Here is a 19,799-nt window from a genome sequence, read left to right as displayed (position 1 = left end):
TTTCATACCTGCTGTAAAACATCAAATTTCCCAATAAAGCTCTTTGGAAAAAAAAAAAAATATGTACACTCCTTTCCCAACAAGGTTCCCAATTTCTCTCTAGTAATACATCTCCCCTTCACTATTCCATTTCAGCAACCTCATTTTATTTTTCATTATATTATTTTTTCTTTGCAGCCGTTGACATTTTCGGATGTATTGAAATGTATTGTTTTTTTGAATAACCGATGTTCCTAATCTAAAAAAAAGTACTTTGTTTTTCTGTGTTTTGGTTTACCAAAAACTATGGGGGAGATTCTTTTATTCATGTAAAAGTGGTATAGTTTTTCCCCAACAATATATTTGGGTTGTCGTAAACAATCACTGATTATTTAAAGGAGGTCTAAAGTCAAAATTAAACTTTCATGATTCAGATAGAAAAAAGAAAAAAAAAAAACCATTCTTGTTGATGTATTGATGACTCAAAGTCTTGCCATTTTCCTAGACTTAGAAAATAAGGAATATTTTTGAAAAAAAGTAATTAAAAAGAAACTCACTAGCCTTCAGTAGTAGTAAGAAACTAAAGCAACATTTAATAATAGCTAAAAATCCAGAGAAACTTTTTAACAATCTTTAAGGTACTGTACAAATTGCTCGCAACAAACCCAACCACAGCACACTGTGCACACAAAGTTTTAAACAAAAAAGATGGTACAAATATACACAAGAAAAAATAGTTCTAATATTAAATTAAATGTATGTTTTTGTAAACAGTTATATTGCAAAAGCTATCTGTAATTCAGTTTATTGATACATATATACAAAGTAGTATGGGATCGTGTTTAATATGGGCCAGTGCTACTGGTTTTCAGGTAATTTCTTAGCACCTTCTCTAGCAAGTCTGTCAGCTGCTTCATTTCCTCCAAAACCAGCGTGGCCTGGAATGTGAATCTGAAAGGTGGAAAAATAAATATATAAATAAAAACATAAGATAAGATTTTTTTTGTTATGCTTACCTGATAAATGTATTTCTTCTTAGACACTGAGTCCACGGATCATCTTCATTACTTATGGGATATTCACCTCCTGGTCAGCAGGAGGAGGCAAAGAGCACCACAGCAGAGCTGTTAAATAGCTCCTCCCTTCTCTCCAACTCCAGTTATTCGACCGAAGTTAGGAAAAGAAAGGAAAAGCCAAGGTGCAGAGGTGTCTTAAGTTTACAAAAAATAACAACCTGTCTTAAAAGAACAGGGCGGGCCGCGGACTCATCGTGTCTAAGAAGAAATAAATTTATCAGGTAAGCATAAATTTTCTTTTCTTCTTAAAGACACGATGAGTCCACGGATCATCTTCATTACTTATGGGATACAATACCCAAGGCTAGAGGACACAGATGATACGGGGGGGAAAAGACAGAGAACCTAAACGGAAGGCACCACTGCTTGAAGAACCTTTCTCCCAAAAGCAGCCGTGGCAAAAGTGTCAAATTTGTAGAACTTTGAAAAAGTTTGAAGAGAGGACCAAGTTGCAGCCTTGCAAATCTGTTCCACAGAAGCTTCATTTTTGAATGCCCATGAGGAAGCAACAGCCCTAGTGGAAAGAGCCGTAACCCTCTCAGGATGCTGCTGTCCAGCAGTCTCATATGCAAAGCGGATGATACTCTTCAGCCAAAAAGAAAGAGGTAGCCGTAGTTTTCTGACCCCTACGTTTTCCAAAGAAAATTACAAACAAATAAGAGGACTGACGAAAGTCCTTAGTCGCTTTCAAGTAAAATTTTAAAGCACGGACAACGTCTAAATTGTGCAGAAGACGTTCCTTTTGAGAAGAAGGATTAGGACACAAGGAAGGAACAACAATCTCCTGATTAATGTTCCTGATGGAAACAACCTTAGAAAGAAAACCTAGTTTAGTCCGTAACACCACCTTATCTGAATGGAAAATAAGATAAGGCGAAGTATATTGCCACGCCGAGAGCTCTGACACTCTCCGAGCAGAAGAAATTGCAACAAGAAATAAAACTTTCCAAGATAACAATCGAATATCTAAGGAATGCATAGTCTCAAACGGAGCCCCTTAAGTACTTTGAAAACTAAATTCAGAATCCATGGAGGAGTAACTGGTTTGAACACAGGCCTGATCCCGACCAGGGCCTAACAAAATGATTGTACATCTGGATTATCCGCCAGACGTTTGAGAAACAAAATAGATATGGCCGAGATTTGACCCTAGTCAATAAGCCTTTCATCAAACCTTCTTGGAGAAAAAACAAAATTCTAGGAATCCAAACTCTACTCCATGAGTAGCCCTTGGATCCACACCAAGAGAGATAATTATGCCATATCTTAAGGAAAATCTTCCTAGTTACAGGTTTACGAGCCTGAATCATAGTCTCTATGATCGAATCAGAAAAACCTCGCTTGGATAGAAGAAAGCATTCATCTTCAAGTCAACAGCCCTCTAAGAAACTAGATTTGGGAGAAGGAAGGACCTTTGAATTATAAGATCCATCCTCAACAGAAGTATTCAAGGTGGCAGGGATGACAATCCCCCAGATCTACATACCAAATACTGCGAGAATCAGACTGAAGAAAAAACTTCCGGGAGTAAAAACTGCCTACTCAGGAACTCCGCCTCCCAATCGTCCATGCCTAGAATGCGGATCGCCAACAGGCAACAAAAATGGGCCCATTGAAGAATCTTGGTTACCTCTGTCATCAATAAAGAACTCCTCGTTCCTCCCTGATGATTGACTTCAGCCACTAAAGTTATGTCGTCCTACTGGAACCTGATAAACTGGCCCGAGACTAACTGAGGCCAGGCCAGAAGAGCATGGAAGATCGCTCTCAGTTCCAGGATGTTTTATAGGAAGAACAGACTCTGACTGAAACCACACACCCTGAGCCTTTATGGAACCCTCAGACAGCTTCCCAACCTAGAAGGCTGGCGTCTGTGGACACAATCACCCCAGATGGTATGCGAAAGCAGGTTCCCTGGGAAAGAAGATCCAGAGACAACCATCAATGAAAAAAAGAATCCCTTGTCTCCTGCTCCAGTATTATTCGAGGAGACACACCCGCATAATCTCTGTTCCATCGCCTGAGCATGCTTAACTGCAGAGATCTGAGACGGAATCGAACAAACGGGAAGATGTTCATTGCCGCCACCAACAGGCCGATAACCCCATACACTGAACCACTGATGGCCGAGGAGAGGACTGAAGGAATCGACAAGAATCAATAAGCTTTGATTTTCTGACATCCATCAGAAAAATCCACAATGATAGGGAAGCTAATCTAGTTCCCAAGAAAGTTACCCTTGAATTCGGAGCTAAGAGACTCTCTTCCAAATATACCTTCCACCCGTGAGATCGCAGGAAGGGTAACACCAACTCCATGTGGAATCTTGCTTGTTCTAATAATGACGCCTGGACTAGGATGTCGTCCAGATAGGGCGCCACTGCGATGTCCTTAACCGAAGCACCGACATTAATGATCCCAGAACATTTAAATCTGAGCTGTGGCAAGATCGAAGGGAATAGCCACGAACTGGTAATGTTTGTCCAGAAAGGAAAAACCTTAGAAACTCGAGATGATGCTTGTGAATGGAGACGTGCAGGTACGCGTCCCTTAAACCACCGTTGTCATAAATTGACCCCCTTGGATAAGAGGAAGAATGGAACGAATAGTTTCCATCTTGAAGGACGGTACTCTGAAAAAATGTTGGTTAAACACTTGGGATCTAGAATTGGACTGAAGGTTCCCTCTTCTTTGGGAACCACAAACAGATTGGAGTAAAAACCCCGACCCTGTTCCTGTATTGGAACTGGAAAAGTCACTCCCAGGAAAGAAAGGTCACTTACGCAGCGTAAGAACGCCTCTCTTTTTGTCTGATCTGCAGAAAATCTTGAAAGCAGAAACCTGCCTCTGGGAGGAAAATCATCAAACTCAAGTTTGTATCCCTGGGACACTATCACCATCGCCCAGAGATCCTGAACCTCTGTAACCCAAGGCTGAACGAAGAAGGAAGTCTGCCCCCTACAAGATCCAGTCCCGGATCGGGGACATGACCCTCATGCTGTCTTCGATTTGACAGAAGGCTTTTTGGATTGTTATCCTAGATTCCAAGATTGATTGGGTCTCCATGCAAGAGAAGACTGTTTCTGATTGGAGGCAACAGAGGAAGAATTTCCCTTGAATTTTCAAAAGGAACGAAAATCGCTCTGTCGTCCTTATATGTTTGTTTCTCTTTATTTTGAATGAGAAGATGACCCAAACCATGAAATCGGAGATAATTTCCGACAGGCCAGGTTCAAACAAGGTCTTCCCTTTGTAAGGAATCTTCAAAGATTATACTAAGAGGAGGCATCCGCAGACCAAGACCTTTCCCAACGCTCTGCAGCCATATGGCAAAGACCGAAATCTCAGCTCCAATCCTAAAAACCCAAAGGGGAGCATCTGAAGTAAAGGAGATGGTTAGCTGAATTGCCTTTATCCTATTCTGGAATTCCTCGAGAGGAGTGTCTGTCCGAATATGATCAGAAAACACATCAATCAAAACGCCGCCACACTGGTAAGAGAGCAATACAACCGTAGGTAATTTTAACCCGACGGACACGCAGCCTTTGATAGGATCTGCTCTATTTGGAGAAAAAAGGGGGAATCCCCTATCCAATCATTGAATGCCTATTTGGTACAAACAAAACTTTTACCATGAAGGGCACATCAAATTGGCTATATAGATTACTGGACTTATTAGGATTGATCAACGGCCAGGGTAGCATCCTTAAGCAGCAAACGGAGGTGTACAAGCCTTTACAACCTCAGTACTAAACACAGGAATTTCCCAGACAGAGTCTGAGATTTCCTTCTTATATACTACCGAAGTATCTTCCTCTACAGGCCTCAGGGAAGAAAATTCGGAATATCTACTACAGTAGCAGCAAAATTAACTGATTAAATACATATCCTCAATTGTTTTCCCTACAGCATGAGAAAAACAAACAATGCAACAGATATCGCTTCAATGAAAGTAGGATGTGATGTCCTGCAAAGTAACTCCCTATGGAGTTAATGAGAAAGCGCAAGTCACTGTACGTGTGGGCTATCAGAATTTTTTTTTTTTTTTAATATATCCCTATAGAAAAATCCCTCACAACAGAGAAAGGGATAGGTGGTACCACATTTATTTTTAAATAAGGACACACTATGTAGGGTCTCTGGGACCAATCTGACTCACATATAAGTGATTAGCAAATAAAAAACTGATACAGAAAAAAAACGTTACCGTCTCTTATTTTTAAAGTGTAACGTTTTTATGCACTTTATTGTGTCTCTACTAATTTCTAAAATGTAACGTTCTTATGCACTTTATCTTGTTAATTAGCACTGCGGGGTACTTGGGCTCTAGAGTAAACATGACTTATTTCAGTATACGATATAGCAACTCCTTCTACGGCTCAGTAAAGACGCCTGCCAGCCCTTCTCGCAAAAGTTCCAGACTCTTATTGCTATAGTACTGTCCGGTACTACAAACAGACACCTAGAGTTCTCCACTGATCCTTCAGATAACGGAAGTCTAGCCAAAAGGGTGCGCAACAACATTCGCGCCACACTAGAACTCCGCCCATCGTAGGCGTTAAACACCATCTCCCGGTCGCCATTAAAGTCTTACACATGAAAGCGCAGGGAGGGAAACCAACAACAGACTGCTCTAGCCTCAAACCGCTTGGCAGCCGTTAGCAACCTGTAATGTTTGGGCAGCTACCAGTCCCAGATACGCATCATACATGTGTAAAACACCTCACATTAAGATTGCATTATTAGCCCACAACTACGCACAATGTAATAGTTAGCTGTCAGTCCCAGATATACAGCCTACACGTGGAAACGCCTCACGTTAAGCTCACACTCAATGTAAAGGGTAGCTGTCAGTCCCGGACACACAGTGCAAACGGGAACCACCCCACATTGAGCTATTTGACCTAGACTCTCACACTGAGTCCGCCACTGAGCTTCCAGAAATAGCTTATTAAAGTATGCAATGTAAAACCTACAGCCCCTGCGTCCAACTGTCCAAGGTGTCCCCTAAAACATCTAGGAGGATTAACCCCAAATTGAATGAGGAATAACTAAAAATAAAGTGCCTAACTTGTTTCTGAGCTTGCTTCCACTTCCCAGAAAGAAAGTCAGCACTTACCTCATTTTCTGCCGGACAGTAAGGCAGTTCCAGGTTTAAGAGGTCCTCTCCCTCCCATGGACCTGTAATATAACGAAAGTCCTGAGTAAATATCCCTCAAGTTTTCTTGATAAGGGCAGCATTCAATATATGGGAGGCGCAGTGAGAATTATGTCCCACAAGTTCCTATTGCTCTAAAGCCACAAAAAGCTCTACTGTAGAGACTGATATGGACTACAGCTACACCCTAGAACAAAGCAGCACTCTCTGGCACTACTTTAAAAATAATAAACTCTTGATTGAAGAATCTAAACTAACACCTCACTTTACCTCTTCCTATCACTAACGTAGGCAAAGAGAATGACTGGAGTGGGAGGGAAGGGAGGAGCTATTTAACAGCTCTGCTGTGGTGCTCTTTGCCTCCTCCTGCTGACCAGGAGGTGAATATCCCATAAGTAATGAAGATGATCCGTGGACTCATTGTGTCTTTAAGAAGAAAAATAATAATAATAAAAAAAAAAAACTTATATGGATAAGTGTGAGGAATCATGAGCAGAGAGTTATGGTACTTTTACGTGAATCAGAGCAAAATTGAAATAATGACAGAGGATGCATTTCTTTCCCTACAATATATTTACACTGACACAATTTCAAACCCTTTTTTCCCACCTTAAAGTGATTGTAATCTTTGGAAATGTAATCCACAATATAGAAAAAGTATTCATAAAAACAGGGGCACTTTCATTCATTAAAATATTTAAAGACGCTTCCTTTGTAAAATAATAACCATTTATTGGTCGTGAACATTGCTTCGTTTCTCCGGATGCATCTCATACTTTATTTTTGTCTTCAATGACGAATCTGGCTTCATCCAATCGTTGCGTGCCCCCTTTGGCGTCCAGCTTGTGGGGCATGTGACAATTGGATGAAGATGCAGTTTTCATGAATAATTTTATATACTGTGGATTAAATTTCCAAATATCACAATTACTTTAAAGATGGCTCCTCTTACCCCCTTATACCCATTCCTAAAGGCATATTAAACTCAAATAGTTTCTTTTCATGATTCATGTAGCAACCAATCCGCAAGCGCTACCCAGGGTGCTGAACCAAAAATGGGCTGGCTCCTAGGCGTACATTCCTGCTTTAAAAAAAAAAAAAAAAAAAAAAAAAGATACCAAGAGAACGAAGAAAAATTGATAATTGAGTAAAAACATAATTTATGCTTACCTGATAAATTTATTTCTCTTGTAGTGTATCCAGTCCACGGATCATCCATTACTTATGGGATATTCTCCTTCCCAACAGGAAGTTGCAAGAGGACCACCCACAGCAGAGCTGCCACATAGCTCCTCCCCTCACTGTCATATCCAGTCATTCGACCGAAACAAGACGAGAAAGGAGAAACCATAGGGTGCAGTGGTGACTGTAGTTTAATTAAAATTTAGACCTGCCTTGAAAAGACAGGGCGGGCCGTGGACTGGATACACTACAAGAGAAATAAATTTATCAGGTAAGCATAAATTATGTTTTCTCTTGTTAAGTGTATCCAGTCCACGGATCATCCATTACTTATGGGATACCAATACCAAAGCTAAAGTACACGGATGATGGGAGGGACAAGGCAGGATTAAACGGAAGGAACCACTGCCTGAAGAACCTTTCTCCCAAAAACAGCCTCCGAAGAAGCAAAAGTATCAAAATTGTAAAATTTTGAAAAGGTGTTAAGCAAAGACCAAGTCGCAGCCTTGCAAATCTGTTCAACAGAGGCCTCATTTTAAAAGGCCCAGGTGGAAGCCACAGCTCTAGTAGAATGAGCTGTAATCCTTTCAGGGCACTGCTGTCCAGCAGTCTCATAGGCTAAGCGAATTATGCTCCAAAGCCAAAAGGAAAGAGAGGTTGCCAAAGCTTTTTGACCTCTCCTCTGTCCAGAGTAAACGACAAACAGGGAAGATGTTTGGCGAAAATCTTTAGTAGCTTGTAAGTAAAACTTCAAAGCACGGACTACGTCCAGATTATGTAAGAGACGTTCCTTCTTCGAAGAAGGATTAGGACACAATGATGGAACAACAATCTCTTGATTGATATTCTTGTTAGAAACCACCTTAGGTAAAAACCCAGGTTTGGTACGCAGAACTACCTTATCTGCATTAAAAATCAGATAAGGAGAATCACATTGTAAGGCAGATAGCTCAGAGACTCTTCGAGCCGAGGAAATAGCCATCAAAAACAGAACTTTCCAAGATAAAAGTTTAATATCAATGGAATGAAGGGGTTCAAACGGAACTCCTTGAAGAACTTTAAGAACCAAGTTTAAGCTCCACGGGGGAGCAACAGTTTTAAACACAGGCTTAATTCTAACCAAAGCCTGACAAAAAGCCTGGACGTCTGGAACCTCTGCCAGACGATTGTGCAAAAGAATAGACAGAGCAGAAATCTGTCCTTTTAAAGAACTAGCTGATAATCCTTTGTCCAAACCCTCTTGGAGAAAGGACAATATCCTAGCAATCCTAACCTTACTCCATGAGTAATTCTTGAATTCACACCAATAAAGATATTTACGCCATATCTTATGGTAGATTTTCCTGGTGACAGGCTTTCGTGCCTGTATTAAGGTATCAATGACTGACTCGGAGAAGCCACGCCTTGATAGGATCAAGCGTTCAATCTCCATGCAGTCAGTCTCAGAGAAATTAGATTTGGATGATTGAAAGGACCTTGTATTAGAAGGTCCTGCCTCAGAGGCAGAGTCCATGGTGGAAAGGATGACATGGCCACTAGGTTTGCATACCAGGTCCTGCGTGGCCATGCAGGCGCTATCAGAATCACTGATGCTCTCTCCTGCTTGATTTTGGCAATCAGGCGAGGGAGCAGAGGAAACGGTGGAAACACATAAGCCAGGTTGAAGAACCAAGGAGCTGCTAGAGCATCTATCAGCGTCGCTCCCGGGTCCCTGGACCTGGATCCGTAACAAGGAAGCTTGACGTTCTGGCGAGACGCCATGAGATCCAGTTCTGGTTTGCCCCAACGATGGATCAGTTGAGCAAACACCTCCGGATGGAGTTCCCACTCCCCCGGATGAAAAGTCTGGCGACTTAGAAAATCCGCCTCCCAGTTCTCTAAGCCTGGGATGTGGATCGCTGACAGATGGCAAGAGTGAGACACTGCCCAGCGAATTATCTTTGAGACTTCTAACATCGCTAGGGAACTCCTGGTTCCCCCTTGATGGTTGATGTAAGCCACAGTCGTGATGTCTGACTGAAATCTGATGAACCTCAGGGTTGCTAACTGAAGCCAAGCTAGAAGAGCATTGAATATTGCTCTTAACGCCAGAATATTTATTGGGAGGAGTTTCTCCTCCTGAGTCCACGATCCCTGAGCCTTCAGGGAGTTCCAGACTGCGCCCCAACCTAGAAGGCATCTGTTGTTACAATCGTCCAATCTGGCCTGTGAAAGGTCATACCCATGGACAGATGGACCCGAGATAGCCACCAGAGAAGAGAATCTCTGGTCTCTTGATCCAGATTTAGTAGAGGGGACAAATATGAGTAATCCCCATTCCACTGACTTAGCATGCATAATTGCAGCGGTCTGAGATGCAGGCGCGCAAATGGCACTATGTCCATTGCCGCTACCATTAAGCCGAATACTTCCATGCACTGAGCCACTGACGGACGTGGAATGGAATGAAGGACACGGCAAGCATTTAGAAGTTTTGATAACCTGGACTCCGTCAGGTAAATTTTCATCTCTACAGAATCTATAAGAGTCCATAGGAAGGTGACTCTTGTGAGTGGGGATAGAGAACTCTTTTCCACGTTCACTTTCCACCCATGCGACCTCAGAAATGCCAGAACTATCTCTGTATGAGACTTGGCAATTTGAAAGCTTGACGCCTGTATCAGGATGTCGTCTAGATACGGAGCCACCGCTATGCCTCGCGGTCTTAGAACCGCCAGAAGTGAGCCCAGAACCTTTGTAAAGATTCTCTGGGCTGTGGCCAACCCGAGGGGAAGAGCTACAAATTGGTAATGCCTGTCTAGAAAGGCAAACCTTAGGAACCGATGATGATCTTTGTGAATCGGTATGTGAAGGTAGGCATCCTTTAAGTCCACTGTGGTCATGTATTGACCCTCTTGGATCATGGGTAGGATGGTCCGAATAGTTTCCATTTTGAATGATGGAACTCTGAGGAATTTGTTTAAGATCTTTAGATCCAAGATTGGTCTGAAGGTTCCCTCTTTCTTGGGAACCACAAACAGATTTGAATAAAACCCCTGTACCTGTTCCGTCCGCGGAACTGGATGGATCACTCCCATTACTATGAGGTCTTGCACACAGCTTAGGAATGCCTCTTTCTTTATCTGGTTTGCTGATAACCTTGAAAGATGAAATCTCCCTTGTGGAGGAGAAGCGTTGAAGTCCAGAAGATATCCCTGAGATATGATCTCCAACGCCCAGAGATCCTGAACATCTCTTGCCCACGCCTAGGCGAAGAGAGAAAGTCTGCCCCCCTCTAGATCCGTTTCCGGATAGGGGGCCGTTCCTTCATGCTGTCTTGGGGGCAGCAGCAGGTTTTCTGGCCTGCTTGCCCTTGTTCCAGGACTGGTTAGGTTTCGAGGCCTGTCTGGAATGAGCAACAGTTCCCTCTTGTTTTGAAGCGGAGGAAGTTGATGCTGCTCCTGCCTTGAAATTTCGAAAGGCACGAAAATTAGACTATTTGGCCCTTTCCTGAGGAAGGGTATGACCCTTGCCTCCAGTAATGTCAGCAATAATCAAGCCAGGCCCGAATAAGGTCTGCCCCTTGAAAGGAATGTTGAGTAATTTAGACTTTGAAGTCACGTCAGCTGACCAGGATTTAAGCCATAGCGCCCTACGCGCCTGGATGGCGAATCCGGAATTCTTAGCCGTTAGTTTAGTCAAATGAACAATGGCATCAGAAACAAATGAGTTAGCTAGCTTAAGCGTTCTAAGCTTGTCAATAATTTCCTCCAATGGAGCTGAATGGATGGCCTCTTCCAGGGCCTCAAACAAGAATGCCGCCGCAGCAGTGACAGGCGCAATGCATGCAAGGGGCTGCAAAATAAAACCCTGTTGAATAAACATTTTCTTAAGGTAACCCTCTAATTTTTTATCCATTGGATCTGAAAAAGCACAACTGTCCTCAACCGGGATAGCGGTACGCTTTGCTAAAGTAGAAACTGCTCCCTCCACCTTAGGGACCGTCTGCCATAAGTCCCGTGCAGTGGCGTCTATTGGAAACATTTTTCTAAATATAGGAGGTGGGGAAAAGGGCACACCGGGTCTATCCCACTCCTTGCTAATAATTTCTGTCAGCCTTTTAGGTATAGGAAAAACGTCAGTACACACCGGCATCGCATAGTATCTATCCAGCCTACACAATTTCTCTGGAATTGCAACTGTGTTACAGTCATTCAGAGCAGCTAATACCTCCCCAAGCAATATACGGAGGTTCTCAAGCTTAAATTTAAAATTAGAAATCTCTGAATCAGGTTTCCCCGAGCCAGAGATGTCACCCACAGAATGAAGCTCTCCGTCCTCATGTTCTGCATACTGTGACGCAGTATCAGACATGGCTCTTACAGCATTTGCGCGCTCTGTATCTCTCCTAACCCCAGAGTTATCGCGCTTGCCTCTTAATTCAGGCAATCTAGATAATACCTCTGACAGGGTATTATTCATGATTGCAGCCATGTCCTGCAAGGTAATCGCTATGGGCGTCCATGATGTAATTGGCGCCATATTAGCGTGCGTCCCCTGAGCGGGAGGCGAAGGGTCTGACACGTGGGGAGAGTTAGTCGGCATAACTTCCCCCTCGACAGAACCCTCTGGTGATAATTCTTTTATAGATAAAGACTGATCTTTACTGTTTAAGGTGAAATCAATACATTTAGTACACATTCTCCTATGGGGCTCCACCATGGCTTTTAAACATAATGAACAAGTATCCTCTGTTTCAGACATGTTTGTACAGACTAGCAATGAGACTAGCAAGCTTGGAAAACACTTTAAAGCAAGTTAACAAGCAATGTAAAAAACGTTACTGTGCCTTTAAGAGTAACAAATTGACAAAATTTGAAATAACAGTAAAAAAAGGCAGTTACACTAACAAAATTTTTACAGTGTATGTAACAAGTCAGCAGAGCATTGCACCCACTTGCAAATGGATGATTAACCCCTTAATAACAAAAACAGAATAATAAATGACAAAAACGTTTTTTAAACACAGTCACAACTGCCACAGTCTACTGTGATTGTTACCCTCCTCAAACACGACTTTGAAGCCTTTTGAGCCCTTCAGAGATGTCCTGTATCATGCAGAGGGAAGCTGAATGTCTCTGTCAGTATTTTTATCTGCACAGAAAAGCACTAAAATAGGCCCTTCCCACTCATATTGCAACAGTGGAAAGCTTCAGGAAACTGTTTCTAGGCAAAATTCAAGCCAGCCATGTGGAAAAAACTAGGCCCCAATAAGTTTTATCACCAAACATATATAAAAAATGATTAAACATGCCAGCAAACGTTTTAAAATACACTTTTATAAGAGTATGTATCTCTATTAATAAGCCTGATACCAGTCGCTATCACTGCATTTAAGGCTTTACTTACATTAATCCGGTATCAGCAGCATTTTCTAGCAAATTCCATCCCTAGAAAAATATTTTAACTGCACATACCTTATTGCAGGAAAACCTGCACGCTATTCCCCCTCTGAAGTTACCTCACTCCTCAGAATATGTGAGAATAGCAAAGGATCTTAGTTACTTCTGCTAAGATCATAGAAAATGCAGGCAGATTCTTCTTCCAAATACTGCCTGAGATAAACAGTACACTCCGGTACCATTTAAAAATAACAAACTTTTGATTGAAGAAATAAACTAAGTATAAAACACTACAGTCCTCTTACGACCTCCATCTTAGTTGAGAGTTGCAAGAGAATGACTGGGTATGACAGTGAGGGGAGGAGCTATGTGGCAGCTCTGCTGTGGGTGGTCCTTTTGCAACTTCCTGTTGGGAAGGAGAATATCCCATAAGTAATGGATGATCCGTGGACTGGATACACTTAACAAGAGAAATAGAAAGTAGCTTAAAATTGCATGCTCTATCTGAATCATGAAAGAAAAAAATGTGGGTTTCATGTCCCTTTAATAAACAGGATCTTGAAGCATATTATATAAATAACATTTGTCAAAATACTGAAATGTCTACATTTTGTTTTTAATATCTAGGTATCTCCCATAGTGAATACTCACAATTGAAACAAATAAAAATAAAAACATAATTTATGCTTACCTGATAAATTCCTTTCTTCTGTAGTGTGATCAGTCCACGGGTCATCATTACTTCTGGGATATTACTCCTCCCCAACAGGAAGTGCAAGAGGATTCACCCAGCAGAGCTGCATATAGCTCCTCCCCTCTACGTCACTCCCAGTCATTCGACCAAGGACCAACGAGAAAGGAGAAACCAAGGGTGTAGTGGTGACTGGAGTATAATTTAAAAAATATTTACCTGCCTTAAAAAACAGGGCGGGCCGTGGACTGATCACACTACAGAAGAAAGGAATTTATCAGGTAAGCATAAATTATGTTTTCTTCTGTTAAGTGTGATCAGTCCACGGGTCATCATTACTTCTGGGATACCAATACCAAAGCAAAAGTACACGGATGACGGGAGGGATAGGCAGGCTCTTTATACAGAAGGAACCACTGCCTGAAGAACCTTTCTCCCAAAAATAGCCTCCGAGGAAGCAAAAGTGTCAAATTTGTAAAATTTGGAAAAAGTATGAAGCGAAGACCAAGTTGCAGCCTTGCAAATCTGTTCAACAGAGGCCTCATTCTTAAAGGCCCAAGTGGAAGCCACAGCTCTAGTAGAATGAGCTGTAATTCTTTCAGGAGGCTGCTGTCCAGCAGTCTCATAGGCTAAACGAATTATGGTACGAAGCCAGAAAGAAAGAGAGGTAGCAGAAGCCTTTTGACCTCTCCTCTGACCAGAGTAAACGACAAACAGGGAAGACGTTTGTCGAAATTCCTTAGTTGCCTGTAAGTAAAACTTTAGGGCACGAACTACATCCAGATTGTGCAGAAGACGTTCCTTCTTCGAAGAAGGATTTGGACACAAAGAAGGAACAACAATCTCTTGATTGATATTCCTGTTAGTGACTACCTTAGGTAAGAACCCAGGTTTAGTGCGCAGAACTACCTTATCCGAATGAAAAATCAAATAAGGAGAATCACAATGTAAGGCTGATAATTCAGAGACTCTTCGAGCCGAGGAAATAGCCATTAAAAATAGAACTTTCCAAGATAACAACTTTATATCAATGGAATGGAGGGGTTCAAACGGAACACCCTGTAAAACGTTAAGAACAAGGTTTAAACTCCATGGCGGAGCAACAGTTTTAAACACAGGCTTAATCCTGGCCAAAGCCTGACAAAAGCCTGAACGTCTGGCACTTCTGACAGACGTTTGTGTAACAGAATAGACAGAGCTGAGATCTGTCCCTTTAATGAACTAGCAGATAAACCCTTTTCTAAACCTTCTTGTAGAAAAGACAATATCCTAGGAATCCTAACCTTACTCCAAGAGTAACCTTTGGATTCACACCAATATAGGTATTTACGCCATATCTTATGGTAAATCTTTCTGGTAACAGGCTTCCTAGCCTGTATTAAGGTGTCAATAACTGACTCAGAAAACCCACGTCTTGATAAAATCAAACGTTCAATTTCCAAGCAGTCAGCTTCAGAGAAGTTAGATTTTGATGTTTGAAAGGGCCCTGTATCAGGAGGTCCTGTTTCAGAGGTAGAGACCAAGGTGGACAGGATGACATGTCCACCAGGTATGGTGATCTTAATGCCAGAATATTTATTGGGAGGAGTTTCTCCTCCTGAGTCCACGATCCCTGAGCCTTCAGGGAGTTCCAGACTGCGCCCCAAACTAGAAGGCATCTGTTGTTACAATCGTCCAATCTGGCCTGTGAAAGGTCATACCCATGGACAGATGGACCCGAGATAGCCACCAGAGAAGAGAATCTCTGGTCTCTTGATCCAGATTTAGTAGAGGGGACAAATATGAGTAATCCCCATTCCACTGACTTAGCATGCATAATTGCAGCGGTCTGAGATGCAGGCGCGCAAATGGCACTATGTCCATTGCCGCTACCATTAAGCCGAATACTTCCATGCACTGAGCCACTGACGGACGTGGAATGGAATGAAGGACACGGCAAGCATTTAGAAGTTTTGATAACCTGGACTCCGTCAGGTAAATTTTCATCTCTACAGAATCTATAAGAGTCCATAGGAAGGTGACTCTTGTGAGTGGGGATAGAGAACTCTTTTCCACGTTCACTTTCCACCCATGCGACCTCAGAAATGCCAGAACTATCTCTGTATGAGACTTGGCAATTTGAAAGCTTGACGCCTGTATCAGGATGTCGTCTAGATACGGAGCCACCGCTATGCCTCGCGGTCTTAGAACCGCCAGAAGTGAGCCCAGAACCTTTGTAAAGATTCTCTGGGCTGTGGCCAACCCGAGGGGAAGAGCTACAAATTGGTAATGCCTGTCTAGAAAGGCAAACCTTAGGAACCGATGATGATCTTTGTGAATCGGTATGTGAAGGTAGGCATCCTTTAAGTCCACTGTGGTCATGTATTGACCCTCTTGGATCATGGGTAGGATGGTCCGAATAGTTTCCATTTTGAATGATGGAACTCTGAGGAATTTGTTTAAGATCTTTAGATCCAAGATTGGTCTGAAGGTTCCCTCTTTCTTGGGAACCACAAACAGATTTGAATAAAACCCCTGTACCTGTTCCGTCCGCGGAACTGGATGGATCACTCCCATTACTATGAGGTCTTGCACACAGCTTAGGAATGCCTTTTTCTTTATCTGGTTTGCTGATAACCTTGAAAGATGAAATCTCCCTTGTGGAGGAGAAGCGTTGAAGTCCAGAAGATATCCCTGAGATATGATCTCCAACGCCCAGAGATCCTGAACATCTCTTGCCCACGCCTAGGCGAAGAGAGAAAGTCTGCCCCCCACTAGATCCGTTTCCGGATAGGGGGCCGTTCCTTCATGCTGTCTTGGGGGCAGCAGCAGGTTTTCTGGCCTGCTTGCCCTTGTTCCAGGACTGGTTAGGTTTCGAGGCCTGTCTGGAATGAGCAACAGTTCCCTCTTGTTTTGAAGCGGAGGAAGTTGATGCTGCTCCTGCCTTGAAATTTCGAAAGGCACGAAAATTAGACTATTTGGCCCTTTCCTGAGGAAGGGTATGACCCTTGCCTCCAGTAATGTCAGCAATAATTTCCATCAAGCCAGGCCCGAATAAGGTCTGCCCCTTGAAAGGAATGTTGAGTAATTTAGACTTTGAAGTCACGTCAGCTGACCAGGATTTAAGCCATAGCGCCCTACGCGCCTGGATGGCGAATCCGGAATTCTTAGCCGTTAGTTTAGTCAAATGAACAATGGCATCAGAAACAAATGAGTTAGCTAGCTTAAGCGTTCTAAGCTTGTCAATAATTTCCTCCAATGGAGCTGAATGGATGGCCTCTTCCAGGGCCTCAAACAAGAATGCCGCCGCAGCAGTGACAGGCGCAATGCATGCAAGGGGCTGCAAAATAAAACCCTGTTGAATAAACATTTTCTTAAGGTAACCCTCTAATTTTTTATCCATTGGATCTGAAAAAGCCTAACTGTCCTCAACCGGGATAGCGGTACGCTTTGCTAAAGTAGAAACTGCTCCCTCCACCTTAGGGACCGTCTGCCATAAGTCCCGTGCAGTGGCGTCTATTGGAAACATTTTTCTAAATATAGGAGGTGGGGAAAAGGGCACACCGGGTCTATCCCACTCCTTGCTAATAATTTCTGTAAGCCTTTTAGGTATAGGAAAAACGTCAGTACACACCGGCATCGCATAGTATCTAACCAGCCTACACAATTTCTCTGGAATTGCAACTGTGTTACAGTCATTCAGAGCAGCTAATACCTCCCCAAGCAATATACGGAGGTTCTCAAGCTTAAATTTAAAATTAGAAATCTCTGAATCAGGTTTCCCCGAGCCAGAGATGTCACCCACAGAATGAAGCTCTCCGTCCTCATGTTCTGCATACTGTGACGCAGTATCAGACATGGCTCTTACAGCATTTGCGCGCTCTGTATCTCTCCTAACCCCAGAGTTATCGCGCTTGCCTCTTAATTCAGGCAATCTAGATAATACCTCTGACAGGGTATTATTCATGATTGCAGCCATGTCCTGCAAGGTAATCGCTATGGGCGTCCATGATGTAATTGGCGCCATATTAGCGTGCGTCCCCTGAGCGGGAGGCGAAGGGTCTGACACGTGGGGAGAGTTAGTCGGCATAACTTCCCCCTCGACAGAACCCTCTGGTGATAATTCTTTTATAGATAAAGACTGATCTTTACTGTTTAAGGTGAAATCAATACATTTAGTACACATTCTCCTATGGGGCTCCACCATGGCTTTTAAACATAATGAACAAGTATCCTCTGTTTCAGACATGTTTGTACAGACTAGCAATGAGACTAGCAAGCTTGGAAAACACTTTAAAGCAAGTTAACAAGCAATGTAAAAAACGTTACTGTGCCTTTAAGAGTAACAAATTGACAAAATTTGAAATAACAGTAAAAAAAGGCAGTTACACTAACAAAATTTTTACAGTGTATGTAACAAGTCAGCAGAGCATTGCACCCACTTGCAAATGGATGATTAACCCCTTAATAACAAAAACAGAATAATAAATGACAAAAACGTTTTTTAAACACAGTCACAACTGCCACAGTCTACTGTGATTGTTACCCTCCTCAAACACGACTTTGAAGCCTTTTGAGCCCTTCAGAGATGTCCTGTATCATGCAGAGGGAAGCTGAATGTCTCTGTCAGTATTTTTAGCTGCACAGAAAAGCACTAAAATAGGCCCTTCCCACTCATATTGCAACAGTGGAAAGCTTCAGGAAACTGTTTCTAGGCAAAATTCAAGCCAGCCATGTGGAAAAAACTAGGCCCCAATAAGTTTTATCACCAAACATATATAAAAAATGATTAAACATGCCAGCAAACGTTTTAAAATACACTTTTATAAGAGTATGTATCTCTATTAATAAGCCTGATACCAGTCGCTATCACTGCATTTAAGGCTTTACTTACATTAATCCGGTATCAGCAGCATTTTCTAGCAAATTCCATCCCTAGAAAAATATTTTAACTGCACATACCTTATTGCAGGAAAACCTGCACGCTATTCCCCCTCTGAAGTTACCTCACTCCTCAGAATATGTGAGAATAGCAAAGGATCTTAGTTACTTCTGCTAAGATCATAGAAAATGCAGGCAGATTCTTCTTCCAAATACTGCCTGAGATAAACAGTACACTCCGGTACCATTTAAAAATAACAAACTTTTGATTGAAGAAATAAACTAAGTATAAAACACTACAGTCCTCTTACGACCTCCATCTTAGTTGAGAGTTGCAAGAGAATGACTGGGTATGACAGTGAGGGGAGGAGCTATGTGGCAGCTCTGCTGTGGGTGGTCCTTTTGCAACTTCCTGTTGGGAAGGAGAATATCCCATAAGTAATGGATGATCCGTGGACTGGATACACTTAACAAGAGAAATAGAAAGTAGCTTAAAATTGCATGCTCTATCTGAATCATGAAAGAAAAAAATGTGGGTTTCATGTCCCTTTAATAAACAGGATCTTGAAGCATATTATATAAATAACATTTGTCAAAATACTGAAATGTCTACATTTTGTTTTTAATATCTAGGTATCTCCCATAGTGAATACTCACAATTGAAACAAATAAAAATAAAAACATAATTTATGCTTACCTGATAAATTCCTTTCTTCTGTAGTGTGATCAGTCCACGGGTCATCATTACTTCTGGGATATTACTCCTCCCCAACAGGAAGTGCAAGAGGATTCACCCAGCAGAGCTGCATATAGCCCCTCCCCTCTACGTCACTCCCAGTCATTCGACCAAGGACCAACGAGAAAGGAGAAACCAAGGGTGTAGTGGTGACTGGAGTATAATTTAAAAAATATTTACCTGCCTTAAAAAACAGGGCGGGCCGTGGACTGATCACACTACAGAAGAAAGGAATTTATCAGGTAAGCATAAATTATGTTTTCTTCTGTTAAGTGTGATCAGTCCACGGGTCATCATTACTTCTGGGATACCAATACCAAAGCAAAAGTACACGGATGACGGGAGGGATAGGCAGGCTCTTTATACAGAAGGAACCACTGCCTGAAGAACCTTTCTCCCAAAAATAGCCTCCGAGGAAGCAAAAGTGTCAAATTTGTAAAATTTGGAAAAAGTATGAAGCGAAGACCAAGTTGCAGCCTTGCAAATCTGTTCAACAGAGGCCTCATTCTTAAAGGCCCAAGTGGAAGCCACAGCTCTAGTAGAATGAGCTGTAATTCTTTCAGGAGGCTGCTGTCCAGCAGTCTCATAGGCTAAACGAATTATGCTACGAAGCCAGAAAGAAAGAGAGGTAGCAGAAGCCTTTTGACCTCTCCTCTGACCAGAGTAAACGACAAACAGGGAAGACGTTTGTCGAAATTCCTTAGTTGCCTGTAAGTAAAACTTTAGGGCACGAACT

At 42.3% G+C, this 19,799-nt stretch overlaps 1 protein-coding gene across 2 annotated transcripts in view; it reads right to left on the bottom strand.

Annotated features, from left to right (window-relative positions):
- Positions 1 to 546: 546 nt before the first annotated feature.
- RNASEH1 (ribonuclease H1) overlaps positions 547 to 19,799 on the bottom strand; it is a 166,750-nt gene continuing 147,497 nt past the window's right edge. For both annotated transcript variants that reach the window (XM_053709725.1, XM_053709724.1), the window contains exon 9: positions 547 to 930. In XM_053709725.1, coding sequence (XP_053565700.1) covers positions 838 to 930 — 93 coding nt within the window. In that variant the 3' untranslated portion in view covers positions 547 to 837. The remainder of the gene's footprint in view (positions 931 to 19,799) is intronic.

Source organism: Bombina bombina, chromosome 4, assembly GCF_027579735.1.
Source record: "Bombina bombina isolate aBomBom1 chromosome 4, aBomBom1.pri, whole genome shotgun sequence".
Classification (NCBI taxonomy): Eukaryota; Metazoa; Chordata; class Amphibia; order Anura; family Bombinatoridae; genus Bombina; species Bombina bombina.
The sequence above is the reverse complement of the archived record's forward strand: the minus strand, read 5'-3'. Positions and strand labels throughout refer to the sequence as shown.